The sequence below is a fragment of the Labrus bergylta genome, chromosome 22 (genome assembly GCF_963930695.1).
Source record: "Labrus bergylta chromosome 22, fLabBer1.1, whole genome shotgun sequence".
Classification (NCBI taxonomy): Eukaryota; Metazoa; Chordata; class Actinopteri; order Labriformes; family Labridae; genus Labrus; species Labrus bergylta.
The window spans coordinates 17619736-17642894 of record NC_089216.1 but is presented as its reverse complement, the minus strand read 5'-3'; the positions used below and the strand labels follow the sequence as shown (position 1 = coordinate 17642894).

Here is a 23159-nt window from a genome sequence, read left to right as displayed (position 1 = left end):
GGAGGGGGACTGTAGAGTCTGGCTGCCCTCCCACAATCCTCCTTCTCTGCTTCCCCCGAAAAAGTTTATCACAGTCTTATCTGTGAGCTGACAAGTGAGGCTTTAGTATGAAAGGAAGAAGGCTTACGCTTTGACAAGAGTGCCACTTGTTGGAAAGTGATGTCACTGCAGCAGGAGAAAGAGGGGTGAATTAATGCAAGATTCCCACATTGTTATGCAGATGTCTTTCCTTTTTAAACCCATTTAACTATATATTTAAGTTTCTTTTTAACCATTCGATTAATCAATCAATCATTATTTGTATAGCTCCAATTCATAACAAGTGGTATCTCCAGACACTTTACAGAAGAGCAGGTCAAAAGCAACAGATAGACAGTAAAACAAACAATAAAAGCAGAGAATAAGATTGAAAGCTTTATTTGTAAAAGAATGTCTTAAGCTGAGAAGTTAAACGAGGGACTGACTCTAAGTCTGATCTCCTCTGGCAGGCTGTTCCAAAGTCGGGGGGCTCTAACAGTAAAAGCCCAGCCCCCTTTAGTTTTCAGCCTGGACCTTGGAACAGCCAGTAGGCCTCTGCTAGAGGATCTCAGACTGGTTCATAAGGGGTTAAAAGCTCAGCGATATAGGAAGGTGTCAGCCCATGTTGTGCCTTAAAATAAATTAGAAGAATCTTTATTTTTGAAGATTTATCTTTGATCGGGGAACGATGACTATTACTTCAGATTTTGCATCATTGAGTTGTATTTGACCAGGTGGTCACCAGGTGTAATCGGGCCGTAAAGTCGTGTGTCATTGGCATAACACTGAAAATTGACATAATATTTATGGATGATGCCACTAAGAGGGAGCATGTACAAATGGGGGATAAGGGGAGATGGGCTAGCATGCAGGAAGGATTTCTTCTTTGTATTGCTCTCATTCCTGTTGTCCACTCTTCCTCGCTGCTGAGGTGGAGGTCAGAGCAGGCCGTGCAGGAATGAGGGCATCAGGGACGTCGGGTTGTAGTAGTGCTAGATCACCTTGCTGAAGGTTGGAGCTCTGTCTGCTTGAGAGCCTGGCTTCAGCTGATCACAGTCCTTGAATAACCTGCTTCAAAGAACGAATAACCAGTATAAAGCTGGCAGAAATAAAAACACTTTGACGCTCATGTTGAACTCCTAATTTATCTATTTAGAGTAAAAACATCAAACTGGTTTCAACAAGAAGGCCTTCAACAGATCATGTTATTTTTACATTGATTAATAAAGACATGAATGAAACTTTATTGATGATCAGACTTCCAGTGGAGTAGAAGTCTGCATCACACTAATAAAGATTTAACAACTATGTAGATTTGACATTTTCACGTAGGTCGTTTAGGCTTGATTACAAGGTTTGCCCCTTTAACAGCTTCTGGCAGAGACGTCCAGAGTTTTGGGTGCTGAGCTTGCATTTTCTCATAATTTGTAACACACACACAAAAACTGTTTCACCCATCTCTAGTGAGTGTTCTCAAACTTTTACTCTTTTAATGTGAAATTCTGTTGAGTTTTCCCTCCATCACAGACGAGACAATGTGAGGAGAGAATATCACTCATTAGATTAACTAACATCTCTAACCAGAGCCTCAAAAGAACATGTGCTTGTCTTTGAAGGGTCCTAACCCTCAGCCTTTCACATTTATTAGCATGTAAACATGTCAGTCATTAAGGCGTAGGTTTGGGTTTCTACATAAAACAGCTTTTTTAATTCAGGAGAACTGCACGACGATTTGTGTTGGAGAAACTGAGAAGTTTTCTTTGGCAAGTTTTTCAGCCCCAACATGAGGAGATGAACATATTACAGAGCATACTGAGACCTAATCTTAAAACCAATATGTTAGATGTTATACTGTAACATGAAATCACTGCGAGGTAACCTTTATTGTTACATATTTCATCATCTTGTTGCACTTTTATGTTATCTTTTTACCAAAATGTCCTCACGTTGTAATTAAACAAGGGCTATCAGCATTAACTAGTTAATCACCATTAAGGTCAGAGACTAATGCGTTCTCATTGTTTAAATCGTGATTAATCTCATGGTATTTTGTCCCTTCAGGCTCACTGTAGATAGTCGTCCTGTGTCTCCCTGTAGTCTCAGTGATGTTAAAGAAGGACACTGCTGCATCTTTGAATATCTCATTTCACTTTAACAAACTCTCAGACAGCTCAGCTGATGAGTCCAAGGTTATATCCACCTGATGACATCACACATTGACCTTATGACATCACACATTGACCTTTGTTACCGTTGTTATACAGTATATTATGATATTACCTCGTTATGTTAATATTTTAAAGCCTCAGCTCACAGTTATGCCACATGAATCAAACAGGATTTTTCCCACTTGTTTCTTGTCCATCTGCACATTTTCTCCCAGCGTCTGGTGATGTTATTTGTGTGGGCAGCTGTGTGTGTCTGTGTGTGTGTGTGTGTGTGTGTGTGTGTGTGTGTGTGTGTGTGTGTGTGTGTACGTCCTCAAGATGTCCGTCAGAGCAACACCAGGTCAAACTGATTGATGTCCTGAAAATAGAGACGTATTGTCTGAGGCAGGATGGATCTGATTGATGCTCCTGCCTGACAGAGACATGAAGAGGAAGCACCACAGAGAATCGTTTAAATCAGGAATCTCTCAGTTTCAGACTGAGGAGGCAGAAATCAGCTATTTTAACGTGTTGCTAAAAACTCTGGATCTTAACACTTAGTCAGTCGCTCAGTCATGCCCAGCAGCAGTTTAGATTTGAGAAATTCAGGATTATGAGAGAGGAAGTATATTTGTTTAATCCCTAAATCCAGTGGAGGAGCTCTTCTTCTTTTTTTAGTTAATCCTCTCACGTGCCCTTGAGCAAGGCATCGAACCTTTATCTTTTCCAGTGGACGTGCTGGACTTATAACAACAAACACTCAACACTCACCAAATAAATAAAAATACAGATTTGATTGTAAAGAGGAAAAGCACCGTCGTCTGTGCCTCCTCCAGCTCCTCTGCTCGTCCTCTGGCAGCCACACATACACAAACGCAGGCCCTTTAATTGACCGTGTAGTGTGTTCAGAACAAGTTACACACAAACACACACACACACACACACACACACACACACACACACACTCAAAGCTCTCAAGTAGAGCAGCCAGCAAGACGTGAGGCTCCCTACGCTGGCTGACTAACTGCAGTCATGAGCAGAATACTGAGCAGGATTTGTGTGTGTGTGTGTGTGTGCTTATTTAGCAGCATGTGTGTGTGTCTCAGTGCAGTCACATTCTTCTAATTTATTGAATATGATAACAAAATGACTCAGCTGCAGCCTCGGTGTTTGCTGTGTGTCGAGTGTCAAGGTTATGGGAGGGAGAATTCAAAGCCTAATGAACCAATCGAGAGGAAAGACATGTTTAATGATGAAGGAAATCACTGAAGTTAAAGAGACTGAAAACATCCTCTTGAATCATTTCTGTCAAATGTATCGGATTGTACTAAAAAAGATGACTTGCAGCCTGTCCTGGCAGCTTTTGGGGCTCTTAAGATCAGTAGAGGAATAACAACAGGTAAATATTTAAATTTTAACTTGTTGAGTTTTTAAAGATCTGCTGGACCGTGATTGTCAAGTACTTCTTTCTTCATCTTCCTGAACTCGTTGTTCAAGGCTCTCTGCCCGGAAGCTTTGTCACCCAGCGTGCAGCAGATGCTGTTTGTGTGCGTTGTAAAAAAAAATCCCAATTAACTTTTTGTTTTAACCCAAGCCATCGGAGAGCACACACGAGAAATGTTCAAAATTTGCAATTCAAACCATTATTTATTCCCCAAAGCACACTGAGATTTCCTCAATTTCCAATGCAGTCGAGATTACGAGCATATTAAAACAAGCACCAGCGCCCAGCATTTTTTTTCCAAGCACTCCGCCGTTTTTGTGCAGCCACTCTGAGCGCTTTCAACTTTTCAGAAAGACGCTGTTGACGTCGCCGCCGCTCTTTTCCAAATGGAGGCTATGATATTTCCCATAGTTTTGACGCCTAAGGATCGTGTCATGTGCCCACATCCTCCTCGCTCCCTATCTGATCGGGAAATAAACGATCTAAAATATCAAACGTCCAATAAAAAGTAACGGAGCAGTGTCAGACGGTTATACAGCAGCCTTTGGTAACAGACTGTTGTCATAGAGACAGGACGGACGTGTAGCACTTTTCTTCTCAGTGCTCACAGCCAGCACTTTTCTGCCTGGACAAAACGCCAGGTGGACACTAAAAGCAAGTATTCTCAGGCCTTACACTTCCCAGTGTCTCTCAGGCTCTTAAAAGGTGTGTCTCGTTCATTAGTCTTTATTGATAACCCTTATCGGGGCCTTCTTCTGGGTGTCGGGGGACATAACTGTGATTGGTTGTTTGGCAGGTCACCATGTGCACCGTGTTTAATGCCTTCACTTTATGAGCCATAAAACGCTGAATAGATAATCAATACAGTGTCACTGCGTTTTAAGCAGCGTGGACAACTGATGGAAAGTTCTCATGGCGTGGAGAATGGCCTTGAATAAATTTGCACACGTGGCCGTGCATGTATTTATGTTCATCAGTTTTCCAGTGCGAGCATGGGATTAATATGCACAAGTATTGACATGAGGAGCCTCTTTTTGCGTCTTCCTCCCACTGCTGACTGAGCGATGAATACGCTTCAGGACATTAACCATTGACCCCTTCACCTCTCACCTTCTTTCCTTTGTTTGTCTCTCAGGTGGTGCTGGTTGGCTCCTCCATAAACGAAAGGGATCAGATGCTGTTTATCAGCACGGACGAAGGCTCCTCGTTCCAGCGTCAGTCCATCTCCTTCACCCCGGACACGCTCGTCTTCCACCCAAAGGAGGAGGACAAGCTCCTGGCGTACTGCAAGGAGGGCAGGGTGAGTATCACAGCGAGGCACAAGCATGGAAATAAATATCTTATTCTGAGGCTGAAAAATTAAACAAGAAAACACCAGAGAGACATCTCTGCTGTCAGTGCAGCAAGGCTTCAAATTCACTTTTTCACACACGGCAGCAGAACACCAACTTTGGAGAAAACTTTGTGATTTACTATTTCATACTAGCTGGAGGCAAATCTTTATATACAAGTCATATAAACAGAGCAGCTGCCACATACAAACACGTACTTTGATACTGATGTTCATATTTGAAACATGTCACCAAATCACTGTCAGGAGTTTCAGAATTATTTGGACTAAAAAGAGAAGAAAATATGTGCCCACTGTTTCTATCCTTGAATACAGTTAGTTAGACTAAGGGCTCCCAAAGTTTTCAGCCCCAACCCCCTGAATAAGGTGCTCGAGACCGGAGACCTCCACTGGAGCTGGAGGTGGTTAAAACATTCAACGTAGGACCTCTCCAAACTCTGGCATTAGAACAACAACACACCAGCCTAAAGACTGTAATGTTACTTAAGTAATTTATTGTTAGAAACGTAAAAAGCAGAACTCAAGTGTTGGATGCTCGCTTAAAGGTCCCATATTCTGCTTTTTCTGCTTTTATATGCCCTTTAGTGTGTTTTCCAAGTGTCCTGTGCATGTTTAGGCACATCTATGTGCAAAAATTCAAAGTCTGCAGAAACGCAGATTCTCCTACGTCATCCTGTTAGCTGTAGCATTAGCTGCATGTAAAGCTCGGTTCTAGCCCCCCCGATAAATATTTGTCAGTGCGGTGTCATTGTCAGTGTGAGATCACTGATCTAAGCCCATTGGCTCGTTGTGGCAAGCCCTGCAGCTCATGTTGAAATTTCCGAGAAGCGTGCTGAGCAACTGACCAATAACGACAGAGCGGATCGGCAGACCAATCAGAGCAGACTTGGCCCACGTGGGGTCTAACAGTGTGGGCTCAACAGAGTGTCGCTGACGGACTCAGAGCGTAGAGGGAGCAAGGAGGAGCAGTTCATGAAAACAGACACTTTTTTAGAACTTTATCTATTGTGAACGTACAAAAGTAGGAACATAGATTAAATATACAAACCCCAAAAAGGGCAGAGTATGGGCTCTTTAAATAAGAAGCATGAAAGAATCTTGAAACTTGCACTTACATTGTGAGTTCGTAAGTAAAGTTGATTTTTATAGAACCTTTTAAGAACAGATGTCACAAAGTGCTTCACAATTAAGGATTGAGCACAGACAGTTACATCAAATTAAAAACAGACAGATCAAACAAAGGCGAGTGTTTAGCTGCTTTTCTTAAGCGTCCACAGAGTTCACGGCTCTCAGTTCCAGGGCTGCCACAAAGTGAAAGGCACAGTCTCGTTTTAGTTTTTAGCCTCATGCGAGGAACAACCAGCAGACCCTGGTCAGAGGACCCCAGGGACCAGGAGGTTGGCTATGCACGAGACGTCACACTGCTGTCACATGCATCACTTATGTGTAGTTGCTGGGAGGTATTGGGAGGATTCAGTCCATATATGTTTTTTTTTTGTTTTTGTTTTTTTTTTACTTACACTGATTAGCTAGCATTTAAATTTAAGTGAGCGATGCAGAGGTTTCCTACCAGGTGGTAAAGTAGTAAAATAAATGTGATGCTTTCCATCAGAGACGTCTTTATTGTTCAGTTTATGTGTGTCATTCCTACGAGGACATGTCTGCACCTTCAGACAAACACACCTCCAAACACAGAAGTGTGAGTTCGTGTGAAAAGAAGCCAAAGACATACATTATGTTCAATGGTTCGTAAGTTTGAGTCAGCCCAACTCCTCCTCAACTTTATAAGTTTACACGTAATTAAACAAGCAATTCAATTAGGTTTTAATCTGTTCCATACGGGCAGGCAGCATATGGAGGGCGAGGGATCCACTCGAACAGAACAAAAAAATAATTTAGCTGGAGGATGAGGGGAGACGCTGAGTTGCATGTAGATTAAGAAGGCGTGTGAGGGCAGGGGGAGCTCTGTAACGAGGTCACAGGTACAAATGTTCACTTTGAGTTCAATCATTCATGACGAGTATTTCCTGATGACTCTAAAAGGTCCTGACACACCAAGGAGGTCATCGCCCTAGTTTTTGCGCTCTGTTGCTACCCACTTGTCTGCCTTTTTTCGGCCTATTCAACATGTTTAATCGGCATTGGTCGGCGTAAGCGGTTGGTGAGAGGAGTCTCTCTGATTGGCTGTTGGGTGGTTTCATTTCCCTCCAGCTCTCCTCTCAGATTCTGTAAAGCCCCTTGAGTATGCCGCTGTAGTATCCATGATTTCACCCATTAGTGGGGTTTCTCCTTATTTGTCTCCTCCGCCTCTTCTTTTCTTTTTCCACTAAAAGACCAGCGCCATTTTCTACTTTTTATCAGACATTATTCTCCATTAGTAGTCTACCTATAATACGAGTGGTGAGCGACAGCGGTGTGAAAATGGTCTTCTCGTATCATAACAACAGACTACCACCGCCTGCTGGCATGGAGACTTATTTCCTCTCACGCATGAGCAGAACGTACGTGGTGGTTGGCCGTCGGCTATAGTCTTTGCGGTTTGTTCAAGTGCAACTTTTTGACCCAGACAAAGGTCTTCGTCTCCACTAGTTCTTTGCCATCTGCTTGGTGTGTCAGGGCCTTTAAAGGAACACTGTACTCAGGAGTATTGTGGACTTCTTATACTGCCTTCAAGTGTATAAAACTGTGATTTTTAGTTCTTATATAGAAGTAGAAGTTCTTGTGTTGAATCCTGTTTGCAGCTCCAATGTTCTCCTCAGAAATCTCTGATCTTGTGGGGAGGAATCAATAGTCTTTCATTATGGGTGCGATCAATGCTGTATAAGCTCAGGCAACTCACAGCTACAAACACACAGCTCATCAAATATAAGGGCCCTCCTCACACCAACGCTGCTATGATTAATTATTAATTGAGCTCAGTCTTAACTCGGTGAACCGTGAAATTCAGCAGCCTGATTGGACAAACTTTTTTTTCTGAACAGGCCCTCCATTTATCCTCCATCGAGAGCATACAGCGGCTAATAGGGCTCTAATGCGCTCTTTAATTTAATGCTACATGCTCTCAGTTTGTCTTTCTGTCTAATTGTGGACTTCTTTTGTTTTTTTTGTGCAGCTCTTTGCATCCACTGACCTGGGACGCAAGTGGACTCTGCTGCAGGAGCGTGTGACCAAGGACAGAGTGTTCTGGTGAGTGTTTCATTGAAGGGGGAAATGTGCTCAGCTTGGAGCTCAGAGTGTCTCGGCTGATGACGTCTTCATCGAAGAGTAGTAGGCGTAGCAGGCAGAAGAAGTTTTACTCTCTGTTAAAGAGATGTTACATAACAAGGCGTTCTTGGTGACATAGATATATGCGAGGCCTTGCAGACATAAGTGATCGTTTTGTAAGTATACAATGTTGAATTCATGAATAGTATTAAGGAGGCTGCGAGGACTTCTTGTGGATGAACCCACATCAAACCAAATACAGTAAAAACTCACATTCACTGGGTCTGTTGTACAAAACACTTTCACAGCCTGAGGTAAGTGAAATGTTTCCTGAGCTATGAAAGAAATACTGCATCATTTAAAGTGATGAATCAATAAAGTCCAATGTCTGCACGTCATGTATTGGGCGGCTGTGGCTCAGCTCGTTAAGTCGTTGTCTCTTAACCGGAAGGTCGGGTGTTCGATCAGCAGCTCCAGCAGCCACATGTCCGATGTGTCCTTGGGCAGGACTCTTAACCCTAAGTTACTCCCGCTGCTTTGTCTGCGGCGTGTGAATGTGTATGAATGAATTAGTTAATACTGATGGTCACTTTAAATAGCAGCCTCTACCATCAGTTTATGAATGTGTAGTTGTGACCTGCGGTGTGTGTGTCTCTTTAAATGCAACGACCTCCCTGAGTTTTCCCGGTAGACATCACTCCTTCGCTAGCGAGAATAAAAATGGCGGAACTGCGCAAAAGTTTTGTTCTAGGCTGGGGGTGGAGTCCATGGGTGGAGATACCAGGGGAGGGGAGGGTTTTTATGTTTTTACCAGAATCCCACTGTGACATCACAAGGAGAGCAAATTTGAAACGGAGCATTTATCTCTGTGTTATAAGACTTATGCAGACCACAAACAAAGGACTGGATGGGTTTATTTCACATTTTGTGGGTCAGTAGACACTCAGGTTACCCAAATATATGTTCAGAAACACTGTAGAAGTGGATTTTTCATAATATGTCCCCTTTAAAGGTTGAAATATTTTGAATAGGGGAATGCAGGCATAATAAGGTTTTTCTTTAGGTTATTTATAGCTGTAGTTTGTTTAGTTAGTATCATTAAAAGATTCATCAAACGTAAATTGGACCTCTTGCTGAGTTGATTTATTAGTTGGTTTATTTTCAGACTATATCCTGATCCCATTCCATCATCGTTTACGCTGTATTTCCCCGACAATAAAATTCTATCTACAGCATCCCAGATACTAATAAATCAATTTTATGTTCAACATAATATAGGGAACTTCTGTTCCAGTTTTTCTTAAATTAGAAAATTTGAATTGGATTTCAGTCGTAAGAGCCGGAGTTTATGCAGCAGAACCGTTTTATGGATGAATCTTGATGGTTTTGTGGTTCCAGTGACAGAAAGAGTCCCCACGGCAGGCGCAGTTATAAAGCTTTGATTTACACCCCCCTCCTCATCTTATCTAACACACCTGTATATCTCCTTCTACTTCTTCCTGCTTTTTCAACTTCTCACTCCTCTGTTCAGTCTGCATTATTGTGACATGATGCATTCAGGCGTTCACCATCCAAACTCACTTCACTACACTCTTTCTCTGAAACTGAAGGTCAGGGAGGCTTTGCAGGTTTCCCGTTAGTTTGTTTCCTCTCACTGTCGAAAGCAAATGAGTTAGTTCTCACGGCCAGACATCTCTGATTGATACCACCAACTGTAACGCACAAATCATCCACACTCTGGGCTGTAAAAAATTAGAAGGTGGAGGATAGAGAGAGAGAGAGAGAGACGGAGGGTTAGAAAGGAAGAGAAACAGCTTTAAGGGCTTCCTACTTTAGACTACAGTTAAACACTCTCGATCAAACATGTGCAACACAAAGCTTGACCCCTGAAATGAATAATATGACTTATAAATGGTGGTTTAAAGTCACATCAAAGCAGGCATTAGTATGTGTTTATATTTATTAGTGGGACTTATTTCTGACTGAATCAGGATTTGTGGATTGGTCTAAAGTTGTAGACTGACAGCTGAAGCATTAACAAAACATCTCAGAGGTTTATCAGTGATGTTGAGACTTACCCAACCTTTTCAAATTTACTAAGACTGGATTGCTGACAAAAATAGCTCCAAATATTGCACAACAATGTCTCACACTATTTGCTCCATCTTAAAGTCCAGATCATGAAGCATATTGTGCTAATCGTATTCAAGATCAAACCCCTCCTGTTCCAGGCAGATTGGCTTTTTTTCATGGAATTGTTGTCATGATTAATGCAAAGTTTGTGTGTGACATCCCTTAAAAATACTGCGGCGCAGTTTCTGCCAACTCTCAGCAGACTATCATTTTTTTTTAATTCTAGCGGCATGTCGCTAATAGCGCCTCTTGTTTTTTATTTCTTAGGTCATACAAATGTAGAGTTGTTGGCATGATCACTGAAAAGTTACTGCATGACATCCCTTATAAATACTGCGGCGCAATTACTGCCAGCGCTCAGTTAGTAATTTTTTTAAATTCTAACTGCATGTGGCTTTTGTTTCTTAGGTCTTACAAATGTGGAGTTGTTGTCATCATCACTGCAGAGCTTGCACATGAAATCCTTAAAAATACAGGTGCACAATTACCACCAACTCTCAGCACGTTCAGTAACGCACTCTAATGGCACCTTCATTTGTCAATAAAAACTTTTTTGCAAAAGAAATGCATAACGTCTCATTTTAAATACATGCAAACAAAAGTGCACACAGAGATGCTGCTTGATCTGCAGAGCACTTTGGAAAAGCCTTTAACTCTTTGTTTGTGCTTTGTGAATTAGACAGAATCTTTTCGTCTTAGTTGCACAGGTATAGAACCAAGGTTCCCTTTTCACATCTGGATTTAGTCATATCAAAATTTTTATCAAGGTGCGGATCTTTTATAGTCTGTTTCACCTCTATCTAAGAATTAGAACTATTAATCAGTGCCTGTTTGATGCCTGATGCTATGAAATAGAGCCATGTATTGCTGTTTTTTATTATCCTCAGGTAAAATGACCTGCAGCCGATGCCCAGTAGTGTATTCAGGCCTGCACATACTTAAATATTCTGATTGGCTTCTTCTTTTAAAAATGTTTGGACATGTCTGTGCATGCATGTGCTGTGGACATGTGTGGTCAGAGAATACAGAGTTAGCTGCTTGTTGGCTCTGGCCTTAGCCTCACCTGTGGCCCAACACTCACAAACACAGGCAGGGAGCTGGCGTCTGGCAGCTCGCTCCCATAAATCACATTAAAACCAATCTGCTGCTGCTGGGGTGGTCCAGCCAAGCGGGCTCCTGCAGACCCTGGTTTTGTGATCCGGGGAGCTGTAAAGTTCCAGTTTGTCATCCTGAATGAAAAGAAAAAGCCGTTTTTGAAATTGAACCGACATCTCAAAAGGACGACAACAAAAGCAAGCGTTCGAGGAGAGGCGATAAAAATGAAAAGCACGCAGCTAAAAGCGTAATGGAATGGGAACCAGAGCCGGGATGAAACTGAATTCCAGGATGTTTTTGCAGCATGTTGCACTTCCTCCTCCTTTTCTTTTCTTTGTTTGTTTGCCCCGCCGTCTCTTTATCTGTCATGTTTATCAGTCGTTTCATTTCCTCTCGGTTCTGTCGTCTGTTACTAACCGAAGCAGCAGAAAGTCCCACACACTTAGACGGTGATGAAGGTCTAACCAGACCGGAGCGTTAGTGGAATGAATTAATGATGGACTGTCAGAGCAGAGTGTGCTCTCACCTTCAATCTTTTGCATTTGCATTTCAAGCATGCTGACACTTTTATCCCGAGTGACCTGCACTGAGTGAGAAGTCAGAGTTTTCCTCGTCACAGTGAAGGACACTTTCACAACATGAACGGATCTGTTGAAGAGTTTGTAGCTCTCTTCTTCCCTCATCCTCATCGTCCACAGTTTCTGAGGTCACTCTTCTCGTCAAACCAAACGTGTAAAAAAACAAGATTCAGTTTGCTCCCATCAGTGGAATCAAACCTAAACTCTTTCATATTCTTTTTTATAGACTAACAAAACATTTTCTCTACTGATCATAACTATTGCTTCTACAAACACACATGGAAAACTGTGAAGTACTTAGAAGTACTTAAAGATCCAGAAACTCATCAGGATTCCTAACTTTATTTGAGCTTTATTTGACTGAAATAAAATTACTTCAGATGAGATATTTCATATTTGTCTTACATACCTGATTGAAAAAGTCCAGTTTTTAGGTTCTGTAGAAGATAAACAACCCTCATATAATATATTTACTTATATCTTTTAGATATTATCCATAATGTAGGTGATAGAATCTGAAAAAATAAGGGTTTGCTGGGGTCTAAACCTAACCCATAAATGTAGCAGAAATCAAGAATATCCTCTGAAAATAACTCTGGCTGGCTGGCTCATCACCTTGCGTATAAAAGTTGTTTAATTGAGGGACTAGAGAAAAGAAGAATAACATACTGTACTCACTGCTTATTTGAAGCGTTTTTTTACTCTGAAATGATAATCCACATTTCAGTTTGATATTTAAACCTTCTGATTACTTCGATAGGGAAGATTTCCTGACCATCTTTTAGATCTCTCAGCTGTATGAGCACTACATTTATAAACTACTCAGAGAGGTCGTCTGGATTCACCTCACTTTCATCAGTCGCTATGAAAATCAGAACCTCTGAATTTAATATGAAGTGGATCAGTTAACTTTTACTGTTATCACCTGTGAAGCTCCAAATGTGACTCACCTTCCTGTTGGTTTAATGAGAGCTGATAAAATAGTGAATATTTACTGATAGGCTAACAGCTCAAACAGATCACATGAAGAAGAATGACCCATGCTTCTTCCTGTAGCTCGTCCTGTGATCCATCCCCCCCCGGTCTCTCCATGGCCGCTAATTGCTCGTAAAGTCTTTTTATAGGAGAGGTAACAAGGTTTTAAATCCCCACTCTATCTTTACTGGGCTGTGGAATTTTCACAGACTCCTCTGCTGCTTGGTTTACGGCCCACTGAAGGGCACGCAGAGCACGGGTACTGTACTATATGTCAGAGGGCTTTTGAGGAGGACAAGGGGGGTCTTAAAATGTTGACGGTTTAAAGCATGTAAAGAGCCTGAATACATCTGAGTGTCTTCTTCCAGGAAGAGCTGAGTTTTGCCTTTTTTTTTGAAGGACTGGAACATGGACTGGTTTTGTATCTAAATACATGATCGTATGAAATGCTGTCGAGTGATGTTGAGTGATGCCTTTATGTGTTCCAGGTCGATATCTGGAGTCGATGTGGACCCTGATCTGGTGCACATGGAAATGCAAGATACAAGTGGAGGTAAAGTGATGTTCATTCTTCATTTATTACTCATATGGTTCAGCTCAGTAACATTTTCAGACCATCATGTAGCTATGTGGGCGGCTGTGGCTCAGTGGTAGAGTCAGTTGTTTCTCAACTTGTAGGTCAGGGATTCGATCCCCAGCTCCTGCAGCCACATTTCAATGTGTCCTCTGGCAATACACTTAACCCCAAGTTGCTCACAGTTACAAGATAATCAGTGACAGTATGTTTTGATGCCAGATATTTGGATCAATATTGACAAGGACTCGCCATGTTTGAGATCTCTCAGCATCACGGCCGTGTTAGCTCCGCCTGCAGGGTGAATGCAGCACATTAAAGACATGAATGGTCGACCTTCCTGTTGGTGGGGATTGTTTTTGTGTGTGTGTTGGGGCGGGGGCGGGGCGGGGCGGGGGGGGAGGTAGTCAGTGAAGTATTAATGGGTAAATTATGGAACGGTGTCAGGGGCCCCCGGGGCGACAACAGCAAATCTGGATTATCATATCAGCTGAGTGACAGACACACAGGTTAGAGCTGAACTCCCCACAGAGGGCCAAGAGGCTAATAGAGGGAATGTGTGTTCAGGAGTGTGTGTTTGGAAAGTAAATGCATGTGTGTGTGTTCAACTCATCTCTCACACCCACCCACACACACACACACACACACACACACACTCTAAATAAACCTGAGCAGGCAGAGTCAGAGAGCAGTGACAGAGATTAAAGGGCATTTTTTCCCCTCCTTAACCCTTTACACTCTGCAATGTAAACAACCTAGCAAGTGCATACATTGCTTTATATTTCTGCGTTTAAGTTCGCTGCTGACGTTACTTGGAACGAGTTACAAAAAGAGCCTTGACTTAAGGAGCTGCTGTTATTGGGCAATTTATAGAGGATGTTAAATGACTTGGAGGCGGACACATCTGGCTGCAGATGTTCTCCCTGCCTGTCTCGGCCAGGACACAAGTTGTTCTTTCCAGGTTAAATAAAGATTGAATAAAAAAACATTCTGAAAAGATTTATATCTCTAGAATCTGTACAAACCCAGCTTAAAGGTTATGTCAGTAAAAAAGTAATCTCTATGACAAAAAAAAAAAAAAAAAATCTGAAATCTACGGAGCCCCCATAGTTCCAAAAAGTAAAAAGTAAATCAATTTGTAAGACATGGTCCAGTGACATTTCAGGAGAAGAGACAACACAATTTATATACAGTACATGGAATCAAGAAGCTTATTTGGAAAACAGACAAAAGAAGTTGGGCACCGGTGGCTCAGTGGTTAGTAGTTCTGTAGTCTTCTAAGCTAGCAGCCTGGGTTTGAATCTCCCCTATGTCATCCCCCACTTTCTCTCCCTGATTTTCGACTCTATCCACGGTCCTGACTCTCCGATAAAGGCAAAAAAAAATCATAAACAAAAAAGAAAAGGTCCATTGTTGGAGGTCAATTTTTAAAGGGTTAAGCCACACGCTGAGAGAAAGATGCTGCCTGCACAGGGAAAGCTGTCAGCAGGAACAAGTCTGCCTGTGTTTGTGGAGGGTGGAACGACAGAGGCTGTCTGTCTGGGCCCACTGCCCAGGCACGAGAGCTCTTCCTGGGGCAGTGTAGCGACACATGGTCCCCCCCCCCTCCTGCGTCTCATCTCCTCCCTTTTCCTCTCCCTGTTCTCCTGCCCAGAAAGATAGATAGATAGTAAGAGGAGGGGTGTTCTGGAGCGGTCAGGCGTGCCCAACCAATCTGTTCGCCCTGTGTCGCCCCCCCCCCCCACCCCCCCGTGTCACATGTGGTATCGCCAAGGTTAAACGATGGCGTGCTACGAAGAATGACAGAGAGTTTTGGGAGTGTCTGCAGAGGCGAGGGACCGTGCTCGAGCAGCAGGGAGCTCAACGATAGGGACTTGACTCCAGAGGAATGGGGGGGGGGGGGGGGGGTCGATTGACTGATGAGCCGTGTGCACAGGGAGGCTGGGAGTGTGTTTGTGTGTGTGTCATTAATGGGGATTTATGTGCAGGAGGGCGTGAGCGTACCTTGTTCATGCTCCGAGACACACACCTTTAGTGTTAGACATGTAGAGAGCGCCGCCTTAGACCTCACACAAGTGTTGAAATCTTAATCTTATTTGAGCCGCACTGTCGGCAGAATGAGTTGAAATATTCACAGGTTTCTTCTTCTTTGTTTATTTATGAGACACTTCTTGAGTTCTGACAGTTCTCTTGGTCATACCACCTGCGTCGCAGAAAAATATGAGCGTGTTTGCAGGTCTGCGCGTGCCACAAGCTGAAATCGAACACTTAGCCCGGTCTAATGGTTTTTTAATGAGTTCCTTGCCATATGCTGCTTGGATTAAACGTCCAGACTTTTCAATAAATTAGCCAGTCCATTTGTTGGACCAGACAGCTCTTCAACTGAGACAAAGAAAGAAAAGCATGAAGCCACTAAAGAGGATGGACTCGGGTGATAGTCACACAGATTTAAAGATGGCAGCTGTGTAGGTGTATAGCATTTTCCAACCAAGACCTTAAGGCCTGGAGAAAAAGTGTAGCGCCCAGCGTCTTTTCTTCTGTGCTCTACACATTTTTTTGTGCGGCCGCTCTGAGCGCCCAAGTTGAAAATCTTTCAACTTTTCAACGACTTCAGAAAGGTGCTGTTGACGTCACCGGCGCTCTTTTCCAAACATGTGATATTCCTTTTATTCTTGTTGCCTACAGATCGTGTCCCACATCCTCCTCGCTCTGTGTCTGGTAAATAAACCATCTCAAGTATAAAAAAATGCAGTAAACAGTAACAGAGCAGTGTCGGTCATACAGCTGCCGTTGTCAACAGACTGTTGTCATAGAGACACTTTTCTTCTCGGAGCACAAGCGCTTCGTACAAACACTCCCTAGCGCACAGCCAGTGCTTTTCTTCCCTGAAAAAACACCAGGTGGACACAGGGTCTAAGGTTGAAAACTGTTTTGAGAGATGTGTTTTCACAGTTTAAAGAACATTGTGCACTTGCTGCTCTTTCAAGCATGTAGCAGAACATATGAAGGCCATTAAATAACAATAAATGTGAAAAGGCACACTCATAGAGCCAGCTTTTGGTTTGGACCATCCTTGGCTTCAGTAGAAAAAATGTATTTGAAACATAGCTGACTCTGGCCTGATTCACTAAGAATAGAGTGCATGAAATGTCTGCTCCTTCTCAAAGACTGATCCACAAAGATCATAGCACTGATGATATTCAGACATAAGCACCTTCTTGTGCAGTTCAAAATCAAAATAAGAATCGGGTTTTATTGCATTATTGTATTAAGTACATTTACGTATACAAGGAATTTGACTTGGTCTATTGGTGCTAGACAATTACCGTATTTTCCGCACTATAAGGCGCACCGGATTATAAGGCGCACCTTCAATGAATGGCCTATTTTAGAACTGTTTTCATATATAGGGCGCACCGGATTATAAGGCGCATAAAATAGAACGTGTTTACAACTGAAGAAGGCTGGGAGATATTGTGAATATATAAATATAAATACGTATAAAACTATGTTTTATACGTAGTGCATTCACAATAACTCAACGTTGTTCAAACGTTAATGTGCATATTCACAATATCTCCCAGCCTTGTTCAGTTGTAAACACGTAAAAGAAACACAGTCTGATACCGCTAATTCAAACGTTAGTGCATAACTCAACATTGTTCAGTTACGTATAACACGTAAAGCTCACTTTTTCAGTTCATTCCCCGTCCTCGAATCCCTCGAATTCTTCTTCTTCAGTGTCCGAATTGAACAGTTGGGCGAGTACGGCATCCAACATGCCCGGCTCCCTCTCGTCATTATCCGAGTCAGTGTCGCTGAGCGCCGTGTACAACCAGTATGGATCAACCAATTAACCAATTGATCCATATATAAGGCGCTCCGGATTATAAGGCGCACTGTCGTTTTTTGAGAAAATTAAAGGCTTTTAAGTGCGCCTTATAGTGCGGAAAATACGGTAACAAGGAAATAATGCAGAACTAGCAACAACTTAAATAATACAGTATAAGAAGATATTACAATATATAAAATATATATAATAGAATTTAAAAGTGTAAAACATAAAATGTGGGAAAAAAAATCATAAAAAACACAAAATGTACAAAAAATGTTTTGTTGTTTCAGTTGTTTTGCGTCTGAAGGTGCATGTAGCTGTGCTCTCATTCTGAAAGAGCTCAACATTATATCCATAAAGATGATGAGCTAGGAGGGGAGGGTAAGCTGTTTTTTCCAGACTCTAAAAAATGTGATACGAGTTTCAACAGTCGAACTAAAGCTTCCTCCTTAAATGGAGCGAGAAAGTATTGAACGTGTAAATTCAGCTGAGTTACAATTTAGAGCTAGCAGGCTACGAGCAGGGGATAACCACTCTTCCTGCTTTAACTTTTATTAACATTTGAGTAAGGATACCTCCAGAGAAAGACCTTTTTATATCAAACTATAACTACCTGTAAGTGGACGTACTTTGATTGTGCACATTCACCCCAAAGGGTGGATATCCATCTCCAGATGTACACACTTATCTTCCCACAAAGATGTGATAATCCCTCTTTTCACACTTGTTAACTCCCCTCGTATCACCAGTCTGTGGGCTTAAATGTGAACTTCACACACAATCGTGTAATCAGTTTTTTTGTAACGATTTCTGAGCAAATTTATTCCCCCAAGAGCTTCTCCAGCGCAGGACTGCAGACCACATGCTGTTGGATTCTTTCGGGGTTTCCAGTGCTGTGCTCGATGACAATTATCTAATCACAGCCACATCTGTTTGTAGTCAGCGGGCTTTTAAGTTCTATCTGTAGATGTGCTGTGGCTTCATGGTGGGAGTTAAAACGAGTAAAGAGAACCACTCGGTCAATCCAAGGTCAGATCCAATGTGGGTATGTGCGGTCCATGTCTGCTGCAGCCACTCACTTCACCATCACTTGTGTTTACGTGTGTGTGTGCACTTTCTCCCCAGCCAGTGTGTCACCTCCGGGAGGAGAGACTCACGGCTGAATTTGAGCAGCTATGTTGCTGATGCAGCAGCTGGTTGAAATTGAATACTGGGCGAGCTTTGTAACAGGCGCTAACCTCCCCGTGTGTCTCTGAGAGGATAATCCCTCCTGGCCATTTGGATGCGAGAGCGGCTGCATGTCTGCGGGGAAGCTGTCATATCTGATAGAGTTTGGAAAATGATGTCTCCATTTTTCACATCCACTGGTTTTCTCCCATACTTTTCGTCCAAGTCCAAGTCGACGGCCTCGTCTCAGTCTGTGTCTGTGGCTTGTTTTATGGAAATGTACTGACTGAGAATAAAATGAAGTTATTCTCACTACCTGTCCCCACTTCCTACATGGCCATTAAAGGTCACTCACAGCAGGTTCATGTTTCATTTGTGCAAGTATGTCAGCATGAATCCTGAAGGTTGGCCCTCATTTTTTATATTTTGGGCTCTAAATGACTAAAAGCTTTCTTGAAGATTTTGACTGTTTCAGTAGATTTCTCCAGAAGGAGCGATTTAAGTATGATGTAGCTGAAACATTTTCTGACATTTTACCAACAGTATCCTTGTTTTCTTGTTCTCCCCCCCCCCCCCCCCCCCCCCCACCCCCTCTGTGTGTTGTTGCAGGTTACCTGTATGTCACCTGCCTGATCCAGAACTGTTCAGACAAAATGGTGACGGCTCAGTTCCTCGGCAAAATCGACCACAACTCCCTCCTGGTGCAGGACGACTACATATTTGTCAAGGTAAACATCAACACAACAGCTGAGAGGAAGAGGAAAGATCATTCCCCTTGAATTAAAACACAAGTATCTGTGTTAATGAAGCAGCTGTCAGGGGATAAAACTTGGTCCAGATGTTTTGCTTGGACATTCTTGCAGCTCCTAACTTTTCACACTTTTGTAATTTAAAGTATTTTAAGAATAAACTGTTTCAGCTTTGAGGTTGTCTTCCGGATAACGTTTTTTTTTTTTTAACCATTCAGCATTGGTGCTCTTTCTTTAGTATCGGTCGATGTATCTATTCAGTTGTTGTTGCGTTTGCAGACATAACGGAGGCCGCCGTCTCTGTCACTGATAAACTCGGCGGCTCAGATAACGCACAGCGATGCGGGCCTGAAATGTAAAAGAGTTTGTATTCGGGACGTTGTGCAGAATTAATCTGGCCTTGTCTATAATGGACTTGCCATGCAGTACAGTACTGTACACTCTGAGCAGGCCCATCGCTGCATCCTATTTGCATGTGATAACTGCAGAATGCACATCAGCTGACAGAGCAGAGAGGAATCCCTAAGGAGTGGTGGGATACAGGAAGTGTGTGTATATGAGTGTGTGTGTGTGTGAGAGGAATTAAATCCTCATTAGGAAACAATGGGCTGCTCCATTATCCTCCAGGGATAATCCTCACAGTTCGCCCAGTATGACTGACCCACTGGAAACCAACGTGGGACTGATGTGTGGACATTTTTTAAGCTCTAATTGTTTCCTCATCACTTCCCAAGCAGCAGCAGGGATCCACCTTTTATCCTTTATATTCCTGTTCATGTTAAATTCCTAGCTGATTCTTTTTCTGTCTTTCTATTGGATCCACTAATTCAGTTTTTCAAACTCGTTGCGTCACCTCTACAAGCCCCCTTAAAGTCGTCCTTTTGGGGATTGCTACTATTATTATTATTATTCTAAAATGATAGATGATAAATGATGATAGAGAACATTTGTAGGTTTTCTTTGTCATTATATTTCCTACACGTGCAGAGTATGTTGGGTAGATATTAAATCAATCTTCCAGTTTTTTTAGCCGGGGCTTTTATTAAACCAACAGATGACAGTATGGTGACATCAGCCATCTGTTCTTCTCAATCCGTCCTTGTCTGGCATCTCGGCGTGAGGTTGAAAGTTGCGAGAAAGCAATCTCCAAACCCATCAACAATCATCGTCTATCATCGTCTGATAGACGATACATGCCTCTGAGAACGCGTCCAAACATCTCAGTAATTCAAGTGATCCCGGAGGTTAGCGTGATCCAACTTCCTTTTCTGTGTGGCGTTTCATTTCTTGGTCGGTAACATCCCAGGATAGCGCTCGCTCATCTCTTTCTGTGAGTCTCAGTTCAACAGTAAGTTATACAGCAGCTTCACTCCGGCTCCCCTCAGAGGTGTGAGCCCTGAAAGAATCTTGTGATTAACAAGAAATTAACATCATGATGCAGATTTTGTAAAAAGTGAAAAGTCAAGCAGTGTTTGTGGATCAGTTGAAATGTTTGATCTTAAATGGATTGTTGGCCACGCTTTGATGAAGATATCTGAGTTTAGAGACAAATTAATCATCATCAGAATACTACTGAATTGTTAGTTTTTTTCTGTCCATACCGACTGTTTTTCCTGCACACACCAAAGTCTGGTGTCTTGGTCAATACAGCTCGGTCTACAAATGTACTACAAACAGAAACCCTTCACATGCTGAAAATGCAGACCCCTGTGTTCAAGATTTTATATTTTAATGCAGAATGTGTAAGGAAATAAAAGGAAGGAATAGTGAAAACTAAGCTAACTAACAAGCACTGAAGATTTATTTTTGTGCCTTTTGTGCCTTTTGTGCCTTTGTTTTAGAGACAGGAGAGTGGATAGAGTCTGATATCAGGGACAGAGAGAGAGAGAGAGAGAGAGAGAGAGAGGGGGGAATGTCATGCAGTAGAGGAGCCACAGGCCGGGCCGCCCACTTCGAGGACTACAGCCTCTGTACGTGGGGTGCGCAAGCTAACCACTAGCCCACTGGTCACCCCAAAAATCCCAAACTACTTTCACCCTGGTTAGGATCCAACACAACGTTTGCGAAACAAACAATAACGAAAACCAAACACACAAAAAAAAAAGACTCCTCAAAGCCGCGCCACATCATCACCGTCCTGCATTCTGTGAGATAAAAAAATCCTGTTTTCATCAAAGGAGTCTGCTTGTACTGAAAGACAAGGATGTTACGGCTGTTTCCGTGAGAAGTAAGGGTTTGACTCTTTGCCAAAGAAGAACTATCTCTCTCTCTGTAACGTTGTCAGACACTTGGAATAACAGACGAACCTGTCAGTGGCAAAAACACGCACTCCAAGTGAACTTCTCTTGCTCGTCTGGTATCAGGAATATGTGGCTGGGCTGATCTACTGGGCTGATCTACTGGAGCAGGTCCACAACTCTTTAAATCTACGTCATCATCTACTCAATGCACAATGTGGAAGAAAAGGAGCAGATTCTAAATACCCAATTTTTCCTTTAAGACAGGTTTTTGCAGCGTCAGAGCTCATAACGCTGTCTCATCGAGGTACTCGCACACACACTCTGTCTCCTCCCTCAGCCGTTCTTCAGAAAGCGCTGCCTTTTGAAAACGCACTGATAGCGCTTCCTTCAGGGGATCTTACCCCTAAAAACCGACTTTCATTGTTTCATCACTTTTTCATCACTGTTCAGCATTTACAACACGCCATGCCGGTCTTCTCCTTTCAATCACAGACCGTGGTTGTAATCACAGCTCAATCTGAAACACACACACCATACCGGCTCAGATATCCAAGAGCGGATGAGGAGAAAAAAAAAAAAAAAAAGCTTTTCCCACAAAGACGAAAATAGAAACGCTGAATAGAAAGTTTTTCACGTCAGGTTTTTCAAAGCAGCAGCTCTGAAAGTTAAAGCGCCACTCACCTCACAAAAGGCGGTGACAGGGAGTGTGTTTCAGAAGCCTTCACTCAGGATGTGACATGTTTCACTTCTTGTTTAAGCCGCTGTCAGTCACCAGGCGCTGTCTCTGTCACCCAGCTTCCTCTGCTAAAGCGACGCCTCGGCTGTTTGTGTATTCTGGTTCAGCACCCTGTGAGCGTCTCTGATCAGCTCGCTCAGCAGGAGGGCAGCATGATTCACCCATAAAGGTCCCACTTTGAGAGGTGAATGCCAAAGTCTGTGTAGCACGGGGTGTTTTTTTTCCCTGTTTTTTATTTACCAGCAAATTGTGAGTCACAAAAAGCAGATGGTGAACTCTGCTCCTCCACTGGCTGCACACTAGTCGATTGACTGCCTCATGTTTTTGGAAATACGTCTTTTGCTTGTGGACTTGTTATGTGTAGTCCTCAATATATACATTATGGTGCCCTGTTTTTGTGGCCTCAAGCTGCCGTCCACTGTATGATTTTTGAAAAAAAAAAAAAGAGTCTTGGTAAGACGTCGGCTCACACCGTACGGCTGATTGTTTATGATGCACGACCACAGCTCATGATTTATGCGCTCACACTGGACGACCTGACTGACCTGAGAGCTCACATTGTATGGGGTAAATCAGGACAGAGCGTTGACAATTGTCAAAAGAAAAATAGCACATATTGGGGTTGAAGTTAGATAATGTGTATTTCAGTTGTCTGTTATGCTAAGCTCAAAAAGAAGTACACACACCGGCAAAAACGTTCTCTCTCTCACTCTCTCTCACACACTCAGAATCACGATTAATCACAAGCATACCAGCAGCTAAATCATATCAAAAACTTCCCGTCAGCTGGAGGTCATCAGATATACTGTATTTCCTGCCAACGTTTCTTTCATAATCAGAGGGGGGAGACCGTTCAAACAGGCCTGCGGTGATGTCGGACACAGTGATGTCGGACACAGTGATGTCGGACACA

General features: G+C 42.7%; 1 protein-coding gene across 5 annotated transcripts in view; it reads left to right on the top strand.

The window, feature by feature from the left end:
• The window catches only part of sorcs2 (sortilin-related VPS10 domain containing receptor 2), a 298265-nt gene that overhangs the window by 227253 nt on the left and 47853 nt on the right, over positions 1 to 23159 (top strand). For all 5 annotated transcript variants that reach the window (XM_065950852.1, XM_020652884.3, XM_065950853.1 and 2 more), the window contains exons 4-7: positions 4745 to 4909; positions 8073 to 8146; positions 13434 to 13498; positions 19131 to 19249. In XM_065950852.1, the coding sequence (XP_065806924.1) occupies positions 4745 to 4909; positions 8073 to 8146; positions 13434 to 13498; positions 19131 to 19249 (423 nt within the window). The remainder of the gene's footprint in view (positions 1 to 4744; positions 4910 to 8072; positions 8147 to 13433; positions 13499 to 19130; positions 19250 to 23159) is intronic.